Consider the following 24,358-nt stretch of genomic DNA (forward strand, 5'->3'; position numbering starts at 1 on the left):
TGGTGATAGGATTTTTCTTGCTCCAGTAAATTTAACAATTGTGTGTGGTATATGTGGTTTCAAAATATTGTACGTATACATATAGTGCATGTACCAGCAAACAGAATATAAATAGTAATTTTAGGGAGGCAAACTATTCACAGTTTGCTTTCTAAATTGGTAGTGTTTAACTACCATGTATTGTAGCTCAGTAGCTTTTTTACTTGCTTATTTTTTATATATAATATCTTCAGATTTATTTTTTTTCTGTTTCTCAGAAAAATCAGTTAAAAATGCTCCTGTGCATGAGCCACCTTTATGTTAATCATCTGTCTAAGGACATCAATTATAGTTGAGAAGGTCTGCAATAAATTAACAACAAAAACTTATTCATAGCTCTTAATCCTTGGGAAAAATCCAGAGAGATTTAATTAATTCAGAAATACTTGTCATTTACCAGTGTGTTATGTAGAACTATGCCCATGGCTTGGTGGTACTTTTGTTCGATGACCATTTTGCTGTTTGGATAAGAGTTACCGGTCATGGTTGCCTTGTCAGACATGACAGTGTCATGTGAATGGCAACTTAAGATTAGGTGAGGTTTTAGTATGATTGTGATCATCACTGCCTCGGTTTTGTATCTTAGGATCATAAAGGCTTTCATGATGGAGGATTTCAGCTCCATAAATGAGAGGTTTGGCCTAGTTTTCATCTTGCATAAATTAATATAATAAAGTCAGTATGAAAATTAGCATCTTTCTTGTGTCTTTAGGAAAACTGCATATTCTAAAAATTATTTGCACTCCAGATGCCCAATCAGGGAAATATCACTCTGAAAAATTAAAAAGCAAATGGTTAGTTTAAACCACCACTTGGACTCACTGATTTGTGTATAGCTACAGTATTATTTCCTGATAGTGAGGGTGACATACAGATGAAAATTCCATATTAGACTCCCTTCAGAGAATCTGTAGGGACAAAAGACTGAAAATCTTTTAGATTGCTAGTAGGAAAAGTAACGTAGAGAATTTTGTCTTATTTAAGTCAAAGTAAAGAGCTGAGTTATTGTTCCAATATTATTATTCCATTATTATTATTATTATTTTATTATTCATTTATTATTATTATGATTATTATTATTAATTATTATTATTATTATTATTTGGGAAAAACTTTCTATCGCGAGAGTATCTATAATATTCTAAGGGGTCCACAATAATAAAAAAAATTTTGGGAGTCCGTGTATAATTTAAAAAAACTCTTTACAAAAGAGTTTTTAAAAATTACACACGGACTCGCAGCATTTTTTTATTATTGTGGACCCCTTAGAAAATTATTATTATTATTATTATCGTTGTTCTCACTTAATTGCTATCATTGTTTTGATTTTTTTTTTTTTGTTAAGAAATTCACAATTTCGTGAAAACAAATTGTTTAAAAAAATATCCACAATTATATATAAAAATATATTTCTATGTAAAAATATAAAACAAAGACTTTCGAACACTTGAACGGTGTTCCTCATCAGTGTGACGTTAAAATGTACCCTATGTAAATACATGGTTTTTATAAACATGGTAAGGTTAATCTTGTCTACTTTAGATTCTTTCATCTGTGGTTGCTTTCCACAACAGAAGTCCTACAAATCATTGTATGAAAATGCAGTCATTTCCTTTTAGAAAGTTGTGAGATTGTTGATGAAATGCATCCAGCATATATTCAGGAATCAGATAGTTTTAGAATTTTTATCACTTTAAAAACAGATATTTCCAAGCCTTTCAGGTTTAGGGGTTTGTTATTAAGTTATTTTCATAAATATTTCTGCACAATAAATTCCTTTGATGTAGCCTGTTTAGTTGGATCTGATGGTATATTGACAAGGAAATGGGGTACGGTTCTGATTTAACATTTATTATTTGTGAAAAATTATTTTCCAGTAGTTTCATTCATATTACATATGTTAACTATGTTAACTCTTTAGTTTCCATTTGTCTTGTCGTTTTTAAGTGCAGGGGGAACACTTCAATTGGCCAAGAAAAACAATTATACTACTATAAGTAGATAAGGTATTTCTAGAATTATATGAGTTGTACGTATATGCACAGGCTTCTTGCTAATTGCTAATTTTGTACTCATATTCAATTTGCTTACCACACAATTTTCATCAAGTATGTTAATTCTTAACTATTCAGTAAAAGAATCCAGTTAAAGTACAACTCTAAAGAAGAGAGGAAATCTTCACTAAACATAACTGAGGCATTTACATTTTGTGTCTGATGATAATTATATTTGTAATATTTTATGAAATGTAGTAACTATTTCTTCTCAAAACCCTTAGGTTGGACCAGATATTGGGAAAGCAGGGCTCTAAGGCTAAAGATGTCTATGAGTCGAAGATCTGCCTAGCATCCAGAATAGTAAAAGTGGAAAGACAGGTAATTTATATTTTGTCAAATAGTAAATTTGTATTTTATCTTGTCAAATACAGGTATAGTTCTGTAGCTTAAATATTAAAAGTAATCCCTGGATTAACAGGATTAAGAGTGCCAAGGCCCTGTCAAGATTTTAAGGGCAAAATTTGGATAAGGTATAAAACTACACTCGTAAAATGGCAAGTCTGCACCCTTACTAACCCTACCTTGTCGTTACTGCATAACCAAAAGACTATTTGCTTGTAAAAAATTATACCAAGGCAATGATAAACATAATTTTCCCCAATTGGTAACAATATACTGTATAAATATACGTAAAAAAACTATCACACTCTTGTAAACAAAATTTTTGGTAAGTAGGTATGTGTAGCATGAATGTATTTACCCAGAGCCTACCATGGTTTTATCACCGTTGATTTATTTCTATATAGCAACTTTCTTATTGTCTATATAGCATCTCTCTAATTTTGTACTATATTGTTTATAATTCATTTGTTATATATATACATAGAATTTGATAAATTTACCATTTTTATTTGTAGTGCTTTCTTACCCGGAACTATGCAGTGTTGCATGATTCATGTTGTGCTGTAGCCTGGTCTCTTTCAACATGTTTTCCAAGAGCATTATTTAAAAATTTATCATTAATCTTGTTTAATGATCATGGATTTGTCATTTGCCCTATCATGAAAATTGAGAGAGAGAGAGAGAGAGAGAGAGACCCTGTTGAGTGCACATTGGGATTTCTGAATAACATGATATCCAAAGCAAACTCATTTTAAGCACACTACTAAAAAGTATTTACTGTATATTTTTACGTATGAGCCGGCCTCGTTGTGACCCAAATACGTAAAGGGAAATATTTTAGGGAAAAATGCAGAATAACTTACCTTAAAAGGATTTCTTTGGGTTAGATTACTCTATAATAAGGTCGCCAGGAAACTCAGCTAATTAATTTACATTTTTTATTTACAAGAGGCCGTTGAATGGCCTATAGAAAAACGTAAATGCAGCTTGTCCGCACGGGGACCACTCTTATCTCTCACAAGGGGAGAGCTGGCTAAAATCAGGTTTACATAAAGGCTGGTTTCCAAATTTACTCAAGTTATCTTGCAGTAAGGCAGCACTTGCGGGGAGTGAGATTTGGACACGTGACTCAGCAAATCTGGAAAAATTCCCAGATTAGACACAAAATGAAAGGAAGACTTCTTGCACAAGTTACAGTTATTCAGTTTTATCTAACACACTGGGGGAAAAGAACTCTAGTGTTTAACTGAGGTATGCAATGAAGACTTAAGCTTTACAAGTCACAAGGGGAAGCACATAGCCCGATGAGGACAAAGGGATTCTAAGGCAAAAGTGATACAAGGGAAATTTGAAAATGAAATCAGCAAGAGTCGTCTTGGAGAAAAAGAGCTGGTTGGAGTTTTTTACACTTTCTAGAAGTGCCTTAAATCCTTAAGCCCATATCGAGGCCTAGCTAATCCCGTAACTTGCCTGTCTTACCCTAAGATTCAGCCTAACCGGAAATTCCTTTCCCCCCGTCCTACCTCGTGTTTCTCTCCCAAAATCAGCTGATTTAGGAGAAAACATGGCTGCTCTTTTAGACTAAATAAAATAAAGAAATTCTGGGTAGACAAGACGGGCAATAAACATATTAATATATACAACTGTACTTGTGTATTATGCATTAATAAGGAAATTTATAGCTGATTTCATAGTTGCATTATACACAGGATACAAAATGTGTATACATATGTGAACATTTAGTCGAGACTGGTGTTGCACTTACAATTCCCATGTGCATAAGTCAGATGGGCTATTACAGCTGTATCTGTATATATAAAAATGAGTGTGTGTATGTGTGTGTGTGTGTTGCAGCATGATGAAATGCATTAAGCAATTTCAACCAAAATTGGTTTACGCATGACTTACTATCTGGAAAAGAATATGTACTGTGGGGGTAAGACATTACAGGGACCAAAGGGGTGAGGCTAGGAAGGGGTGACGTAAAAATAACGGAAAATGACAGGTATTAGTGTCTAATCCATATTTTCAATTAAGTAACGTACAAAGTAATTACATAGCTAAGGTTTGTAACTCGTGCAGCAGCTAATTTATTCTCTCGGTAACTGTTCAACTGTTTTGTGTAGGTGACAGGCTTTGCCCACTATCGGAGCACTCGGCGAAACAACCAGCCGGTTATTCAGCTGTTTTTCTGCTGCGGTTTGTCTTAGAGAGGTGCCATTTCAGTAGCCTTTTTCTTGCTTTGTGGTTGTCTTAACTGGTCTGTGGTGAAGTATTATTGCTTTATTTTGAGTAGCCTTCAAGTTTGGATTAGCTTATTAGCATTTAGGATTAGGACATTCATATGTCTGATTCTAGTTCCTCTAGCCTTCGCTGTAAAAGCGAGTGTTGTAAGACCAGACTGACATAAGTCTTGCTATGATTCACATACAGTTTTCAGTAAGTGTAGGATACAGGAGTGTAGTAGGGAGAAAATTTTTGCTGAATGTAATGATTGGACTTTGAAAAAGTGGAAAGTTCTTAGATCTCACCTAGACAAGTTAGAAAGGGATAGGAAGAGGAAAAGCAGCTTCTAGAGCCAAGAGACGGTCACATAGCCTAGAAACAACACCTAACCTGACTTTTCTCTTAATCCTTGTCCTCCTGCTTTTCATTCACATATGTACTCCTGTGCCTGTCTCCCTTGTTTCTAGGTTCGATAAGAAGATAGTAAGTACAGTGGCTAAATTGGGTGAATCACTGAGAATGATTATGGATAGTGTTCACTGAAAAAATGTGGTGCAAGTGGAGGCGGTGGTTATCTGTACCATCTGTTCTCCTATAGTACCTGGGGGAACAAATTCGTAAGGCTCTTAAGAACAGGTTGCTGGCTACACCTATCTTGATAGCAATGTTGTGATAGCTAAAGTAGTGAATGTATGAAAGTGAGAACGTTGGTCCTCTGTATATGGTAGATTTGTATTCTGTCGTGTCTCTGATTATTAAAACATCAAGAAAAGGAATTTTGTTGTCTGTTTCCCATTCAACTTTAAATTTGATTCTGGGCACTAATGCATATAATTTTGAAAGGAATTAATTAAAATTGCCCCACCTATTATCCCAAAATGTTAGAATATCATCTACATATCGCATCCACAGCATGTTTTTGGGTTTTATTGCATTTATTACTGTAGTTTCAAAGTATTCCATGTACAGAATGGCTAAAACGGGACTTAAAGGACTACCCATACTACACCCGAATTTTTGCTTATAGAATGATTCCTCGAACGAAAATACGTTATTAGATGCACATAATTCAACTAACTTGAATGGAAAACAGACAACAAAATTCCTTTTCTTGATGTTTTAATAATCAGAGACACGACAGAATACAAATTTACCATATACAGAAAATCAACGTTCTCACTTTCATACATTCACTACTTTAGCTATCACGACATTGCTATCCAGATAGGTGTAGCCAGCAACCTGTTCTTAAGAGCCTTACGAATTTGTTCCCCAGATTTCCTGGAAAAAGAATTTGAACTAATTTGTAAGCAACTTTCGTCTTTAAAGTATCCTGAACATATAATTAAGAAAGCAATTCACAAAGCAAACGTAATTTTCTACCGACCCCCTCGAAACAAGACCAACGAGACACCCATCAATAAAATAAAAATTCCTCACCTGGACAGGATTAAGACAGTGACTCAGACCCTTGGAAAATCTAACCCCTTTGCATTTACTTACCCAAACACCTTAGCCAAATCCCTGATTAACGTCCAACAAAAGACATTCCCCAAGGAAACAGGGGTTTATGAAATCCCATGCCAGGACTGTGACCAATCTTACATAGGATTTACAGGAAAATCACTTCCCCAGAGATTAATACAACACAAACGGTCAGTTAGGTATGGACAACAGAACTCAGCTATTTTCAACCATATAAATGAACATAACCATAGAATAAACTGGAATTTGTCAAGTATAATTTATAGCAGCAACTGCAGGTACAAGAGTCAAATGATGGAATCAGCCTTAATAAAAGAGAGGCAGGTAATGAACATCTCAAAAGGAGCATGGGATTCAGATGTGATCGACAAGGTTTTCATTCAACCAACGCTTAAGAAGATTAAAGGAAGATTATCAGCAGGGGCGACCTAAATTGACTTACCTGTAGATGGATCTCTTGGTATAATTACCACCTTTTATGTAAACTTTTCTCATTCATATACCTGAAGAAAGAGACAGCAGTCTCTGAAATATAGTACTTTTCTCTCTATATTTTGGTGTTTTTATGGGCTCCTTTTATTGGATGGAATTCTGTTGTAACAGAACATTTTTACCAGTCATATATTATATAGATATCTATATATATATATATATATATATATATATATATATAATATATATATATATAATAAATATATATATATATATATCATATATATATATATATATATCATATATATATATATATATATATATATATATATATAATATATATATATATATATTATATATCTATATATATATATTATTATATGTATATATATATATAATATATAATATATAAATATATATATATGTGTGTTGTGTATATGTGTATATAGATATATGTATATTATATATATATATATATATATATAGTGTGTGTGTGTGGTGTGTATGTATGTAGGCCCGTCATTTGGGGTGCAAACAGGAGTGACTACCGAAAATTTGTGAAAAAAGCCACAGACCTGGAACCTGTATCCAGAGGACATTTATTCAACAAAATATTAGTGTTGGTCATTTTTGACGGTCCAACTCAGTCAGGAACAAGGGGGAGGGTTACCACCCTCCCCCTTGGTGCCATCTCTGCAGCTAACCAACACCTATCAGACCTCATAAAACCTTTTGACACTATTAAGTCCATGGGATCAGAGACAGTCTCTTAGAATTTAGATGTAGTACTTAAATGGCTCTCGGGACCCAGGTTCAAACCCCTTCGCTCCACCTTCTTAAGAGACCTTAATAGAAAAACCCTTTTCCTGGTGGCATTGGCCACAGCCAAAGGGGTAAGTGACTTACATGCGCTTGACAGAAAAGTTGGTTACGCACAAGGAGATGCCATATATTCTTTTATCTTGGGTTTTTTTTTAGCCAAAATTGAAGATCCTACAAAGCCGAAAATCTGTGATCTATTGGAGCCCCTCTAAAATTACTTTTAACTGTGCATTTTGATAGCTGGAACACCAGATACCCCTCTAAAATGCTTAAAACTGTCTAATTTTTTTTGTGTGACTACATTTATGATGAAAAATGTATTTAGTTAGAAAAATAACATGAAAATACAGTAATCAGTGAACTTTTTTCAATGAAAAAGTCTGAATTACCGAATTTTTTGCAATTTATTGAAAAAATATTTCGAGGAAAAATCTATTAATAACTGTATTTAGATTCCTGAACTGCGAATAAGTGGGGTCACTGCACTTGTATGCTTTGTAGTCACTGGTTCATTCCTTGCTACAAAGCCCCACTGTTTTAAAGTTGAATCTGCCATTATTTTTCATTTTCTTAATTCATTATCATTAATATTGTTTTGATTAGAAACTGGCCATGTTCCATCTCCGGGTCAATTTTTTAAGTTACATATGTACGTATAAAAGTGAAATTTTTTTTTTATAAATAACATTTTATATATAGTTACCATGTAAGTAGGAATCAGAGCCCTCCCTCCTCCCCTCATAAGGGAAAAGGTGAGAACAATTGAACTCCTTGCTGAAGTTGTTCCTCTCTTACCCTTAAAGTGGATGGAACTTGTAACTACACCAGCACTAGCTATATCCTAATTTCCTAAATTTTGAAGCTGCTGGCGAGTGAAACTGTGAGCACTTAGTAAGTATATATAAAAATTTTATCATAAAAATGTCATTTTTACTTGGTTAAATATAGTAATCTCTTACTTCCCCTTTCAATATTTTGGTAGTCAACATTATACTTGATTATTATTCAGTAATTGAAAAGCTAAAACATTTCCTGGTTGTTTTAGGTTGATGATATAGAGTCAAAGCTAGATCAGTTAATAGATCTATATATGGAAGACAGAAAACGTCTTTTGGCATTACCAGCTGCTTCTGCCCCACCATCTGTGCCTCCTGCTCCACCCCCTTCTGCACCACCTCCTGGATCTCCAGATAGTTGCAGCAGTGGTCCCACCACCTCCTCCCTTGTGCCTACTTCCAGCAACCCACTATCGGCACCCTCGTCTTCCCTTGCCGTGAGTATGAGCTTCATGTTTAATAGGCTAATCTAGTTGAAATTACTTTTTTTAATATGAGTATGAGCTTAATGTTTAATAGGCTAATCTAGTTGAAATTACTTTTTTTAATAGAAAATAAAAATACCAGCGCTCATTCTCAAACACAACACACAAGTTACAGTGGAAATTCATCCAAAGCTGTAACATTGAAATGTTTGGACTTGAAAGGTATTGTGGCTGAATTCATTTTTCAGGGTTGGTAGATTTCAATGTATGAGTATCAATAGATGTTTTAATTGTTTAAATTTGCAGATATAAGACATAAGCAGTATACTATGAGTCGTGTTTACCAGATCATCATGAGGTAGTTTCTCTTACAATAAAATTTCCATCAGCAATTTTCACTGTTGTATTATATACCAAAATATGTTGTAAATTATGACACATCTGACATTGTAAATAGGATGAAAACTAAGCAGTAATTTTTAGAATGAATCTTACCTTTCTATTCCTACATGAGGCGGGAGGACGATAGTGAAAAGTGAAAAAAAAATAATAGGACCGTTTAGTTTGAAGCATCGATTCACCCATCCTTTTCGGGTGGTTTGAACAACTATAATTTTTCATTCAGTTTTTCTCTGTCGTCAGCCTGAGAGGACGCAGTGGAAAGTGTTATGTGGTTTTGTTAATTAAATCATTATCTGAATTTGGTTTGGGTTTTCTTGTGTTTTATATTTGTCATTATACAGGATATCTTCCAAAGAGTAAAACAAGTAGTTTCCAGTATATTAGGTAAGAGGGTGCATAACCAGCATTACCCTTCAGCTTAAAACAGTCAGAACCAATGTGTTAAATGTAGGAACAACGATCACCAGATCAGTGTATTAGTTGGTCAGATGAAATAAGGAATATTTATTTAAAGTATAAGCAGATGTGAGAAGCAGATAAGAATTGGAAAAGACAAAAAGATTCTGATAACTTTAAGACAGGAAGTCAGGTTAGGAGTAAGTTGCTCATTTTTCACAACCTTTCAGATATTTTTCACAACCTTTCAAGTAGTAGCTCTTGCCACTCTCCCTCTCCCTGGTTTTATTACAATGCTTCTCCTTCAAAATTTGCTCCTCTCAAAACTACCCGTATTCTTCAGGATATGAGATTTGGCATTTAGAAACGATGTAGCTATAATTATAGTCTTAAGGGTACGTGCTGCGTTATCAGCCCAATTATTCAACCTTAATATAAGCACGATGTGATCATTTTTGGTAGCATTCTTGTTGCAGAAAAGGGTAATGTTCAAGGATTCAAATAAACAGACTGATGAAATATTAAAGTAATGCTAAAGATGATTAACAGTTTCTGTAATGTAATACGTAACATTATGAAAGAAGAGCTGTAAAGTAAAACTGTTTCAAGTTAGTGTATGTACAGTGCTTCCCCACTTTTACGTGGGAATAAATTCCAGAACCTGCCGCAGAAATGCAAAAATCCCCTCTTAAAAGTGCTTATAACTGGCTTACAACTGCCAAAAACCCTGTACCCTTAAACTAAAATGCTTATGACTGTCTAATTTAACATTTCACAGCTTAATTTGGTAGGTAAAACAAACATATACCTTAAATTAACATACTAAAAGAATTTAATATTTCAAATAAAATTACACCCCAAGCCATCATCTCAAAACACCCAAAGTAACCTTACATTACCGTACTCCTACTGCTGTTACTAAGTAGGCTATACACACCCCTAAATTCCCTGTAACTGCCTATTTTAACAGGTCATCACCAAACTTAACAGACCAAAGAAAAATATAACTCAAATATCATCCTAGAACACACTAATATCATTTCAAAGTCATGTTGCAAAATTATGTATCAACCGAAAACTGTTATTCTTAAGTATCCCTTACCATTTAGACGCACGTTTTCTTTGGCCTACGTAACTTTGAGCATGCATCGTTCTGTGTCTACATTTTATGTATATTGATGTTTTCCGTTGTAGTATGATGATTTTGATATTGTATTTACTGTACATATATGTATTTTAGGAGTGTACTATTGTATAGAGCATATCTAAAATACACGGATAGCTTAGAACGATGGGACACCTACGCACATAATATTTATCAAATCTAATGTCTTTTCAAGTATTAGATGGGGGGGGGGGGGGTTGGTTTTGCTGGTATCTGAGAGAAGGGGTGGAGGGAATGCTCGGAGGAAAAAAATACTATTATTCCTCCAAGGGGAATGCGAGAGAAAGATTTTCCTGCTTCAGCCATTAGCTAATTAGACTGAAGGTCTGCCTCACGCATTTGTGACGTCATAGCGCAGTGTGTATGAATGATCGGTGTCATCACCATCGTCATACGTATTATTCAGATCTGCGAAGTGTATTCTGATCTTCCGCCTCATGTATGCATCTGCCTAGAAGTCGAAGAGGAAGATCTATTTTCTCGAAACTAAAAAGCTTGTCCTTAAGTTAAAGACGAAGGAAGGAGCAACTTCCATTTTGGCAGCAGTCAACAACTTGAAATCCGTTATTGCTTAACATGCAGTAAGAATTTTTTTTTTCTAGGTTAACTTGTTTTCACTAACTTTTGGTATTTGATCATTTATTTTTTTTTATTGTTGAAATAGATTTTGATGAAAATGACTAGGAAAAGTGATTATCAGAGAAGTAGATGTGTGTGAGAGAGAGAGAGAGAGAGAGAGAGAGAGAGAGAGAGAGAGAGAATTGTTTGATATAAACTTTGATCTAAACAAGAAACTCATTTCATGTTGAATTTTGAATTTTTATTATTTCTTTTTAAGAAATTGTAATTTCATATCAAATTCTGAATTTTCATCAGTTCTTTTTTTATCGTAGAATAAATTTATATGAAAACGAGTACATAGTGAACGTTCTGGACAAAGAAACTGAGACAGGCGCTCGCAACCAAGTTTGTTAGGCCTAACGGGAGTGAAGACACACATGATCCACCAGTTCTCGAAACCTAAAATGGTTCACAAAGCCTTCCTTCAGCAGAACTCTTCACGGAGGACGAGATAGTGGAGTTTGAAGGTTATTTTGGTACGAGGATAGGTAGAGGAAATTCCATCCAAAAGATTTTTTAAAGGAAATGACAGTATCGTACAGTACACTTCCACCCAATGGTGGCATTGTTTATGTGTGGGAGTTTTTCACACCTCCTGCGTGTAGTAGTTTTAAACTTTTTCAAGATATGAAAACCTTTTAATTGTTTTATTTATCCATAAGAACAATTTCATATTAGAAAAAATTACAGCATAGCACATAGAAAGTATTGAAAATGGGTAATATAAAAAAGTTTCACTGGGTAAGTTGCCGTTTGCCTTGGCCCTAATGGAATTATTCCCATAAGGTATGTTTCGAAATCTGCGAATTTTCAATTCTGCGAGGCTGTGGATCGACCAAATTCTCGCATAATTGGGGACTGTACTGTACCTCTCAACAAACAGCTAAGTTTGTCACAACATGTTAGATTTTTGTGATTGCATACAAATACATATTAACATAAAAAATTATTTTCCACAGTAAGTTCTTGGTTTATGTCATATTGTGGTTAGTCCTTGCCATCTCCCTTAAATTTATTAAAAATTCTGCTCTCTCTCTCTCTCTCTCTCTCTCTCTCTCTCTCTCTCTCTCTCTCTCTCTCTCTCTCTCTCTCTCTCTCTCACACACACACACACACACACACACACACATATACATTTGGGATCGTCTAACAACAGGGAGACCGTGTGTTAGTGTAGCAGCGATAAAAGGTATCCTGGTGATGGACTATGGAGAACTGTCCATGGATAATTGTTACATGTTAGTATTTTTGTGATTACGTACAAATCCACATGTTAGTATTTTTGTGATTACATATAAATCCACATTCAACATCAAATATGATTTACTACAGTAAGTTCTTGGTTTATGTCATATTGTGGTTAGTCCTTGCCATCTCCCTCACACACACACACACACACACTATACGTTTGGGATCGTCTAACTACAGGGAAACCGTATGTTAGTGTGGCAGTGATGAACTATGGTAAACTGTCCATGGATAAGCGGATGCAGCGACTGTGAGTACTCAACCAACCGCCCTTTTTTCTTTTTTAACAGGTCACATTAGAAAGAATACTGAATTAAAAGTACAGATAGAAATCTTTAAAACAAGACACAAACAGGTGAATCAAGAAAAGTTAAAATTAAAGCACACATGCATGAAATGCAGTGTAAATAAGTGGTTCATAGACTACAAAGAGGCATGCGCATCAAAGCTAGGTAGGCTCAGTGTCTGTCTCTCATGTCAAAAACAACAGGAGATAGCTAAATTGAGGAGGGAAATAGAAGAATTAGCTAAGGAACTAAAGGAGTTGACAAAGGACAAACTCGAAGGCAAGAGAAGAGAAGACAGGATGGAAAAGGAAATTGGAGACCTACAAAGAGAAGTTACAAACCTTAAGAGAGAGGAACAGGAATTAAACGACATAGTAGAAAATGGAGAGAGTATAGTGGAGATTAGAAAACAATTGCTAAAGACCAGAAACAGAAATGAAACAGAAACAAGTACTAGACAAGTCACAAAGAAAGAAGCTTCCAAGGATAGAAGTAATGAATTCAAGAGAGCTGTTGGCAGAAGAGTGATAGCAGCCAGAAAACACAATTGTCTCCCAAAGGAATCAACACAATGAATAGATTTGCTGTGCTCTCAGAAATAGAAGAGGAAACTGTCTTAACTGGAGACTCATTAGCAGAAGGCCAGGGTTTAAATTTTGTGGCAAAAAATAGAAGTAAGAGAAAAGTTCATTTTTACCCAGGTGCAGGAGCAAAAAAGGTAGCCGAGGTAGTGAAAAAAAACCAAGGTAAATAATAGAAAAAGTGTAATCATAGTGCAGGGAGGAGGAAATGACTTGTTTAAAAAAATGAAAGAACTGGCCAGGCAGAAGGTCTTGTAGCCAAACCTGACGAATGTTATAGAGACCATCCGTGAGGAAAGGAAAAAACTGATAATGGCATTCTAATAGGACTTTGCCCAGAAGCAATGTAAGCCACTATTCCCAAGCAAGGCATTTGGAATCAACGACAGACTGGAGCTAATATGCCAAGAAAAAGGTGTTAGGTTTGTAAACTTTTGGGACAAATTTATAGGGAATAGGAAAGTATATACAGGCAGTCCCCAGTTATTGGCGGGGGTTCCGTTCCTGAGGGGGTGCTGATAAGCAATAAACCGACATTAACCAAAACTCAGCGATATATGGCGCCATAATGGCGCTTATGGTGCCGTTAACTGGTTACCGGCGCCATAAGCACCATTATGGCGCCTCTGTTAGGTATGTTACGGCACCATAAGGCCTTATGGCGCGCCATAAGACACCTTATGGCATCTAGCACCATCAAACTGGATCACTGATAACCAAGTCTGCCGATAACCAAGGATTGCCTGTAAAAGAGTTGGAACTCACTTGAATTTCGAAGGAGGAAAACTAGTAGGAAACCATCTCAACGAAAACCTCATGAAACACTGCAGTAAACTGAACATTCAAGGGAAGAAGTAAGAAAGCACCAGAATCTGGTTAATAATAGCACTACAGGCAACAGTGACAGTAAGGGAAACTAATAAAGCCACTGAGGACATAAGAGAAGATAGAAAAGTTCTCAGAGTGGCGCAGTTTAATGCACAATCTATTCGGAACAAAGTAATCCCTTCAAAGCATTGGTAGCAAGTGAGAAATTAGATATAATATGTATCACAGAAGCATGGATACAACAGGCAACAAGAGACTTTGTAGGTGAGTACCAGATAGCTGGATATAATATATAACCATGCAAGAAGTGATTGGCATCAATATAAACAGACCTCCCTGTCAATCACAAATGTCTGATGAGGAGCTGTAATCACTACTAGGACAAGATAAACAAGAAACTGCATAATAATGGAGATTTTAATGCAAGAGTATATTGGGACACGTTGATCTCCACATCCCTAACGTAGAAGGAAAGAGTCTTTTAGATTTTGTAAAAAATTAATTCATCCACCAGAGGATACAACATACTAGACATCGTCCTATCAAAAGAAGATAATCTAGTGTCTGACCTTTCAGTAGGTTGCATGTTTGTAAAGAAAACCCAAAACAATTCTTTGCGCATGTTAATATTAAGAAATCAATAAAAAACAGACTAAGTCCCTTAAGGGACAATAGAGGTAACCTGGTGAACTCAGACTTGGAAAAAGCAGAGTTATTGAATAAGTTTTTTTTACTAGTGTATTCACAATTGAAGACACTTCCTCAATACCAGAACCTGCTATTAAATATGAAGGGATAGAACCGTTGGACAAAATAATATTTACAGAAGAGGACATTAAAAGCAAAAGAGACAAACTCAACAAGCTCAAATCTCCTGGCCCGGATGGGATTCATCGAAAAGAGAAATTGAAATTATTATAGATATATATTATATATATATAATATGATATTAGATATATATATAGAATAGAATAATATATATATATATATATTATAATATATATTATTATATATATATATATATATATATATATATATACATACCATTATATATATATTATATACAATATATATATTATATATATATATATTTATATATATATATATATTGAATATATCCAATATATCTATATATATATATATATATATATATATATATATTTAGTATATAATATATATATAATATATATATATTATATTAGAAATTAACTATATATACATATATAATATATATCTATATATTCTATATATATATATATATATATATATATTTATATATAAAGGGGGATAGATAAGATATAGATATATATATAATAAATAAAATAAATAAATATATATATATATATATATAATATATATATAAAAATATATTATATATATATATATATATATATATATATATATATATATATATATATATATAATATATATATATTTATGACCTGTTTTTCGATCATACAAGGGTTCTACCAGTACAATGAAACGCCTAAGATAAAATTAACACGTGTATTTTCCTTAATAATTATACAGGGCCCTCTTGCTAATATTACGCTACTAATTATGTGATTATTATATAGTCGGAGGTACTCTAAGGCGACACGCGCCGACCACTGTCTTTGAGACGCGCCCTGGCCCGTCGACCACTAATTCCCTACTGACTCTTAACTTTTCAAACTGAACTTGTTTGGGTCACAGGTCTAAGCTGATTGGCCTCTTATAATTGAAAGGAACCAAGGGTCTTCGATGTATGGCACTCATTTGAATCACCCACGCCACGCCACCAACGATCATATGGGCAGTCGATGAATCAACGATATCTATCTGATCGTTAATCTCTGATCACACATAGCTACGCACAACACATTTAGTAGATTTTTCGTTGTCTCACCATGAATTTTCTATACAGATCAGTTCACCACTCCTCCCCCCCACAAGTTCTTTTTTTTCTTTATTTATTTATATGCATTTTTCCTTTATTTAGTCTCTATCATTTGTGCTCTGTTAATTTGAGTACCTTACTGACCGAAATGTTATTAGAAATGTTATTAATAATTCATGCAGAATAAAAACCAAACTTAGCAAGCCAGGTCAAACTGCGTACTTACAATTGGCAATTTACAGTCTGTTCTGAATTCCACGCATCACATTGTAAAAATGTTCTTTAATGAAAAAGAAATTATGTAAGAATCAATGAAATAATAAATTTTATATCACCACATTAAACACATTACATTCTTCTTAAAATTGGAGCACAAAAACCTGCAGTTCAAGAAATAATAAAATAAACAGATAGTACAAAAACCTGTAGTTAGAAAAAAAAACAGATTACTATCAATCATCAAGACCAAAGAACTTGTCCAAACACTATAAGGGAACCGAAAGTATTTGTCTCAATTTATGCATGAAAAGGTATCATCACAAAATCAAAATAAAAGATTAAAAAGGAACGCGGCAGGTTGGTGCAAAGATACGTTTAGAATAATGTTCATACTTCAGAACATGACACCAATATATGCGACCTTTGTCTGTATGCACGTCGGGCGCACCGTTTATGATCCCTAGACATGCTTGTATATCATCTTCACTCTCCTCTCCCAGGTAACCAGGCAGTCCCGGAAATGGGGTACCGGTTAGTTCAGATGCCACATCAGGACATCTTCTCTGACGGGATGCATGTGTGATAAGTGGTACTCCCCCTGGGCACCGGTCCTAATATGCTTTATCACCCAGTGTCGTTTTAATTTCTTTCACGCGGTACGGACCTAAATAGGCGGGCTCAAGTTTATGTTTCTTCGGTTGCAGTCTTTTCAAATAGATCCTGGCCCTATTTGTATCTTAGACGTTTGTGTGCGGAATCGCTGATCATATTGCGTCTGATACTTTTCATTTGCCCTCAACAGAAGTTTCTGCGTTATCTGAAATACTCTTCGGGTTAGGTTACGGAACATCACCCGGTATTGCTCGACACTATATAACGGTAAAGTTCTAGGGTCCATGATCACAGTATATGGCAATGAAGGGTCCTGTCCATACACTAAAAAATACGGGGTATCTCTTATGGAGCTGTTATACGCAGTATTAAGTGCAAATTCCGCCATTTGCAACATCTCTGCCCACTGATTCGGACTGTCTGCCACTAAATATTTCAAAATATTTGTCACTTCTCTATTATGGGATTCAACCAACCCATTGGCTGAAGGCCGGTAGGATGCGATCGTGAAATGTTCCACATTAAATAATTTTGTCAGCTCTTTTATCACTTCATTAACAAATTCACGCCCATTATCACTGATTAGAGTACGAGGACAGCTGAATTTCGTTATGAATGAACACAAAGCTCTGGCAACCGATGTTGCGGTCTTATCCACCATTGCGTAGGTGTGCGTATAACACGTGAACGCATCCACTATCACACACATATTTGAACTTCCCGTCTCCAGGAGGAAAGGGTCGTACGACATCGATATGCACTCTGTTAAATTTAATTGGCTTTTCTGGCCACATGCGAGCCTTTGGAATAAAGTGTTTGTGTTTTTTCATGGTATTACTTATGTGGCACTGGCTGATGAATTTTGTAATATCTGTTCTCATCCCTATCCAAAAAAAGGATTCTCGTGCCCTCCTGAGGGACCTTTCTATACCTATATGTCCTGCATAAGCACTTACATGTATCATGTGGATGGCTTTCTCTACCAAAGAGGGAGGAAGGACGACGCGAGATCGGATATCGCCCGGTCTCTTCTCATATTTACAAAACAAAATATCTCCTTCAATGAAGAACATACTTCTGGGCACCTTTAGGAAATCGGGAAACTTGTTACTCGCACCCCTTACATAAGCCCTAACCTGCCCGATCCATGGCTCGGACTTCTGACCCCTTATCACCTCTCCAACACTCCAACCACGCAAATCAATCACACACTCATATTCACTCCAGGGCATTCGCTTGCTGACCCCCTAGGAGGATCAGCCCTCTCGCTCCCACGACTCGTTTCCCTTCTCTCTCTCCCTAACTCTGGAGTTCCCGAGTTATTCCCGTTTTCTACATCGGCTGCCTCTGACTCATTTAACTCCTTCCGTCGTTGTTCCTCTCTCTTTGCTACTCGAGTTGTAACTCCCATTATGGCACTTCTGGAGAGGGCATCTGCTACTTTATTTGTTTTCCCTGCTATATGTTAAATTCCCACAATAACAAACTCTAACAGCCGTTCTATCCAACGAGCCTGTCGAGTGGTCAAATCCCCTTTCTTGAATAAATCTCTCAATGTGTGATGATCTGTGTTAATTTTGACTTTATGCCCAGTAAAAAGTAGCGATGTCTCTCCAGCATCCATAGAATAGCCAAGGCCTCTCTATCGAAGGTACTGTAATTCTTCTCTGCTCCTGTCAATGCTCGTGATGCAAAACAAATCAGCTTTTCATTCCCTGCATCGTCAACTTGAGAAATCACTCCCCGATAGGTATACTGCTCGCGTCAGTGGTTACTACAAATGCTCGATCGAACTTTGGATAAGCTAATAGTTCATTACTAGTGAGTGAAATCTTTAATTCGTGAAAAGCCATTTCTTCCTTCCGTTCCCAATGAAAATCTTTCTGCTTTCTCAATGAATCTAGAGGTCTCGCTATTTTACTGAAATCTTTTATGAATTTACGGTAGTAGCCTGTGAGCCCGAGGAAGCTGGCTACTTCCTTTGCATTCTTCGGTCGGGAAAATTCTCTGATTGCGGCTACTTTATCGGCACAAGGCTTCAGGCCTTCAGATGTTACGGTGTGCCCCAAAAATTCAACTTCTTGCTGAAAGAATTTACATTTGGTTAGATTAATTTTCATGCCCTGTCGCTTTAAACCTTCTAAAACTTCAATAATGTTCTTCTTGTGTTCTTCTACTGTAGCCCCTATTATGATTATGTTATCTAAATAAACAAACACGCTATGTCCTAATAGCGGAGCTAATACGGACATCATAACCCTTGAAAATGAGCAGGAGCATTCTTTACCCCAAAAGGGAGGTAATTGTATTCAAACAATTGATCATTAACTATAAAGGCTGTCTTTTCCTTGCTACTCTCGTCTATAGGATTTGATGATAAACCTGACTTTAAATCTAAGGTGGTGAAGAATTTACTATCCTTGACCTTAATCAACAACTCTTCGATAGAGGGCAATGGGAATGCATTGTCTTTCGTGATACTATTCAACTTTCTAAAATCAACACATAGCCTAAGAGAACCATCCTTCTTTTTAACCATCACGATTGGCGAGGCCCAGGGGGATTCACTTTCTCTAATTGTCCCTTGTTCCCTTAATTTATTAATCTCGTTCTCCACTCCCCGCTGATAACCAACTGGTGTTTTATAAGGCTTAGATCTTATGGGTGGATGACCCCCGGTTTCTATAACAAAAGGAAAACTATTTACTCTGCCTCGGGTTTCGTCGCCAATCGCGATTACATCTTGATAACCTTCTACAATTTCCTTGACAATATTCTGATAAGTAAACAAGGGTAGATGCACCAGCTGTCCGGAGGAGTCTACTTAGACGTCCTCACTGCGATCTTGACATGTGCTACCCAAGGTCGCAAGAGTGTAAGAAGCATCTGCTATTTCATAAGGTTCAAGGTTGCATATCAACTCGCTGTCTAGTACAATACGCTGGTCACTGACATTCATAAATGGCACATTAACTTCGCCCTGTATTACCTCACTCAGACCCGGAATGATAAAATCGTCCCATTTGTTATGGGGTCTGATCATAACTAAAGTGCCTTCCAGTATGTTCCGTAAGGGTGTCACGGCGAGGGATGAGAGGGTCCGGGGTGGTGCCACATCTCCCGCCTCTGGGGCAGCGGGTACTTTTCCCCCAGCTCCCTTCGACCTAAGGGAGACTCGTAGGCACCTCGGTCTCTCCCCCTCTGTGGGGATTCGTTGTCCCTTTAAACATACCTCGATCCCTTTCCCGGCTGTGCCAGCCACTATTATTTCGTTCCTATCCACAAAATCAATTCCTAAAATAACTGAAATTCCTTCTACTTGTAATGCTGGCACTACATAAAAGGTATGTGTCACCACTCGCCCATCAATGGTTACCTGTTGCCTCACAGCCCTCTGGGTTACCATCCGATGACCACCTGCAGTACTCAAAACTAAAGAACCATTCATCGGCTGCACCGATCCTGTCACCAGGTGTTCTTCTAACAGAGACACGCTTGCACCAGTGTCGATCAATGCCCTTCACTGTCGCTCCCCCTCCCATATTTGCACGATCGGCACCACGGCTTCCTTCGTGGATTGAGGGTGGGAGATAGGCTCTTGCCTTACCTTCTCCCCTGGCACCCTGAACGATCGGGCATGGGCAGCGATGGGTGGGGGAGGGCTATCCACTACTTCTCGAGGGGTTGGCTGATTCCCCTTCCTCCCCGACAAGGAATCCCTTGTTCTACCGGGGACTATGGTCGTTGTTTGGACCCAGCGGCCGTGGGTGTAGTCGGGGGTCCTCCCGTCTCCTCCTCCAAGCCGCTTTCCCATTCATTCCTCTCCTTGGTGAGGGGGGAACGTTGTTCAGCTGGCCTTCGTCATTTTTTGAATAAGCGCTCACGAGGTGGTCTGTTGCTTTGCATCGAAAACAACGTCGTGGCTCTATGAAAGAGGAGCACAGGGCCCTCAGGGTGGCCCTCTCTCCCACACCCCCAGCAATGGCCAACCGTGTAATTCCCAGCTGTTTTCCCCTTGTCTCTTTGAGGCCCCTGGGTGCGTGACCCAGCCCCCTGGATGGTGGGTGAAGCTGGCGGAGGATTCGCTGGGTCAGATTGGTTAACCGTTGCAACAACCAGTTGTGAGGTGGCCTGTGCCCCCATCCTTGTTTGCTGGCGTCGTCTGTGGTCGAATAGGAGTTGTACCTTTGGCAGCAAGGTGTGTAAGGGCTCTTGTCGTCAACAAGAAATCCCACTACGGAGGTGGGAAAAATTCGTTTCAGCATGCGTCGACAGAAGTTTTCTTTTCCCTCTACAGTCTGGTCTTCGTCAGGGGTAAGGGACTCATAGTCCTCCCCGACACGATATTAGAAGGCTGAAATCGGCTGTTTTAAAAGTACCCCAGTCTTCCGAATATCTGACGTCCCAACTCCTGATTTGTCGTGTTGCATTGCTGATGATCTTCTGTTTCGCTTGCACAATCTTTTCTCTATCTGTCCAACCAATTGTGGCGTTTCAACACACTTTATAAAGGTCACGATCAAAAGGAAGCCTTCACCAATGCGTAAATTATCAAACTCAAGCACTGATCCATCTAGCACTGGCAGTTTTTTCTATTTTTCGTCTGATCGCACTTGCGTGAACGACGCAACATTGGCTGAAATTGTGGGTGGGTCGACGGGCTTTTTTGTTTGCGTTTCTCTTGTTAATTTGTGTAACTCTTCTAACGCGTTTTGGATAATTGTTGCCACTGCCAGATCATTCACACTGTCCTTTTTCTCGGCAATATTATTGTTAGCACTGGTGCTGCTAGTACTGGCACTCCGGCGGTCGTCACACTCCACTTTTCTTCAAGTGTGCATTGTTTATTTCACCTTCACAATTACGCTGTTAATTATTATGCACTGGCAAGACCCCACGACTGACACCAATTTATATGACCTGATTTTCGATCATACAAGGGTTCTACCAGTACAATGAAACGTGTAAGATAAAATTAACACATGTATTTTCCGTAATAGTTACACAGGGCCCTGTTGCTAATATTATGTGATTATTATATAGCCGGAGGTACTCTAAGGCGACACGTGCCGACCCCTGTCTTTGAGACGCGCCCTGACCCGTCGACCACTAATTCCCTACTGACTCTTAACCTTTCAAACTGAACTTGTTTGGGTCACAGGTCTAAGCTGATTGGCCTCTTATAATTGAAAGGAACCCAAAGGTCTTCGATGTATGGCACTCATTTGAATCACCCATGCCACGCCACCAACGATCATATGGGCATTCGATGAATCAGCGATATCTATCTGATCGTTACTCTCTAATCACACAAAGCTACGCACAACACATTTAGTAGATTTTCCGTTATGTCTCACCATGAATTTTCTGTACAGATCAGTTCATATATATATATATATATATATATATATGTGTGTGTGTGTGTGTGTGTGTGTGGTAGTAGTTACTCTACACACAGGCTAAGGTAACGTGCACTGGTTTGGAGGCTGTAATTTGGGGAAATAGAATTACCTAATTAATCTTACCTTTGCTGAATGTTATCACTCTGAAATTATCTAAAAGTTATAATTTTGGGAGAAATTAAATTGATGTGTCCTTATATGTGTTTATTCTTTGCTAGGGGTTCTTATAAATTTTCCACCTTCAGTTTCTGGGCTCTTGGACTAATAAAACTTATTTCTTTGAAAGGCACCTTGTTGCAATTATGAGTTTGTAGGCACGAGGGAATTTTACTGAGTACGATAGTCACTTATCACTGTCTATTGCACACCATACTTCTGCACTTTTCCCTCTCTACTGTTTCTTCTTCTTCTGGTTCTGCTGCTGCGTCACTCTTCTGTTCTGCACTCGTTCTCCCCCTTCTCCACTCTGTCTTTTTTTTTTCTCTTCTCCCTTTCTCTCTCTCTGTCTGGCCTTTTTATTAGGATGATATCTTTTTAGCACCGCCTTTGGATCTTTGGAGTTTGACTGGGTGTGGCATCTTCTGAAAGAATTCTTGTGTCTGAGTGGCTACAGACTTTATACAAAACCGCCTTCCTGTCAATTCTTTCTAGTGATTCGTAGACTCTAAATTAGGAAACGCCTCTTGTTCATGCCCCTGGCTTTTTGGGGTGTATCCCTGGGTCAATCTCGTAGGTTATTCGCTGAGACACATTTCCTGGGGTGTCCCACTATCTACCTCTGCTGCTTTGATTCGGCAAAGTCCATAGGTCTACTTTTGGGAATGGGAGGAGCTTTCGAGTTTAACTCTTTCCCTATTTTAAACAAGGGAGCATAGAATTCCTTTCTAACGTATGCCAGATGGCTCTCTCTGACCTGTCACATGAAGGGAACACCGATTAACAGTGGGAAGTAGGCTGGTGTAGGCGTTAATGAGGTGTGACGATGGGTTTTCGGAGTTCCAACCTCTCAGAGTGGTCTGGGAAATATTGCTTGCCGGCCACTTAACCTTTGGTACTTTGGGTGACAAGAGGTTTTCAGCTTGAGTAAAACGATCCTTTTCTTAAAATAATTATTTCGTCCTTTTTCCCTCTTTTTTCTTATCCGTGCCATCTCTAAGTTCTTTATAAGTTAATGCCTTTTGAAATAACTTCCTCAATTCTTTCTTTAACGACACTGTAACTATATATATATATATATATATATATATATATATATATATATATATATATATATATATATTATATATATATATATATATATAGAGAGAGAGAGAGAGAGAGAGAGAGAGAGAGAGAGAGAGAGAGAGAGAGAGAGATATATATATCTATATATATATAGATATATCTATATATATATAGATATATCTATATATATATATATATATATATATATATATATATATATATTATATATATAGATATATCTACATATATATAGATATATCTATATATATATAGACATATCTATATGTATATTATAGATATATATATAAATATTCAATATAATAAAATAATATTCCTATATATAATTAGTCGTATATATAATATATATATAGATATATATATATATATATATATAATATAGAATATAATCTATTATATAATATAGATATATTATATATTTATATAATTATATAGATAGATAGATATATCTATTATATATATATATTATACTATATATATATATTATATATCTATATTATAGATTATCTGAATATATATGATATAATAAGATACCTCATATATATATATATATATATATATATACTAATATATATATATATGATTCTATCTATATATATATATATATATATATATATATATATATATATATATGTATATATATATATATATCTGTGTGTGTGTGCGTGTGTTTGTGTGTGTTATATATATGTATATATATGTATATATATATATATATATATATATATATATATATATATATATATATATATATATATATATATACACACATATAATATCAAAAGGTGCATATGCTTTCGTCATCAGTAGGG

The 24,358-nt window shown here is 36.4% G+C and overlaps 1 protein-coding gene across 1 annotated transcript in view; it reads left to right on the forward strand.

The window, feature by feature from the left end:
- The window catches only part of LOC135216422 (potassium voltage-gated channel subfamily KQT member 1-like), a 691,013-nt gene that overhangs the window by 620,516 nt on the left and 46,139 nt on the right, over nucleotides 1–24,358 (forward strand). Inside the window, exon 15 of the mRNA XM_064251767.1 lies at nucleotides 8,449–8,676. Within this exon, the coding sequence (XP_064107837.1) occupies nucleotides 8,449–8,676 (228 nt within the window). The remainder of the gene's footprint in view (nucleotides 1–8,448; nucleotides 8,677–24,358) is intronic.

The sequence above is a fragment of the Macrobrachium nipponense genome, chromosome 6 (genome assembly GCF_015104395.2).
Source record: "Macrobrachium nipponense isolate FS-2020 chromosome 6, ASM1510439v2, whole genome shotgun sequence".
In the NCBI taxonomy this organism is placed as follows: Eukaryota; Metazoa; Arthropoda; class Malacostraca; order Decapoda; family Palaemonidae; genus Macrobrachium; species Macrobrachium nipponense.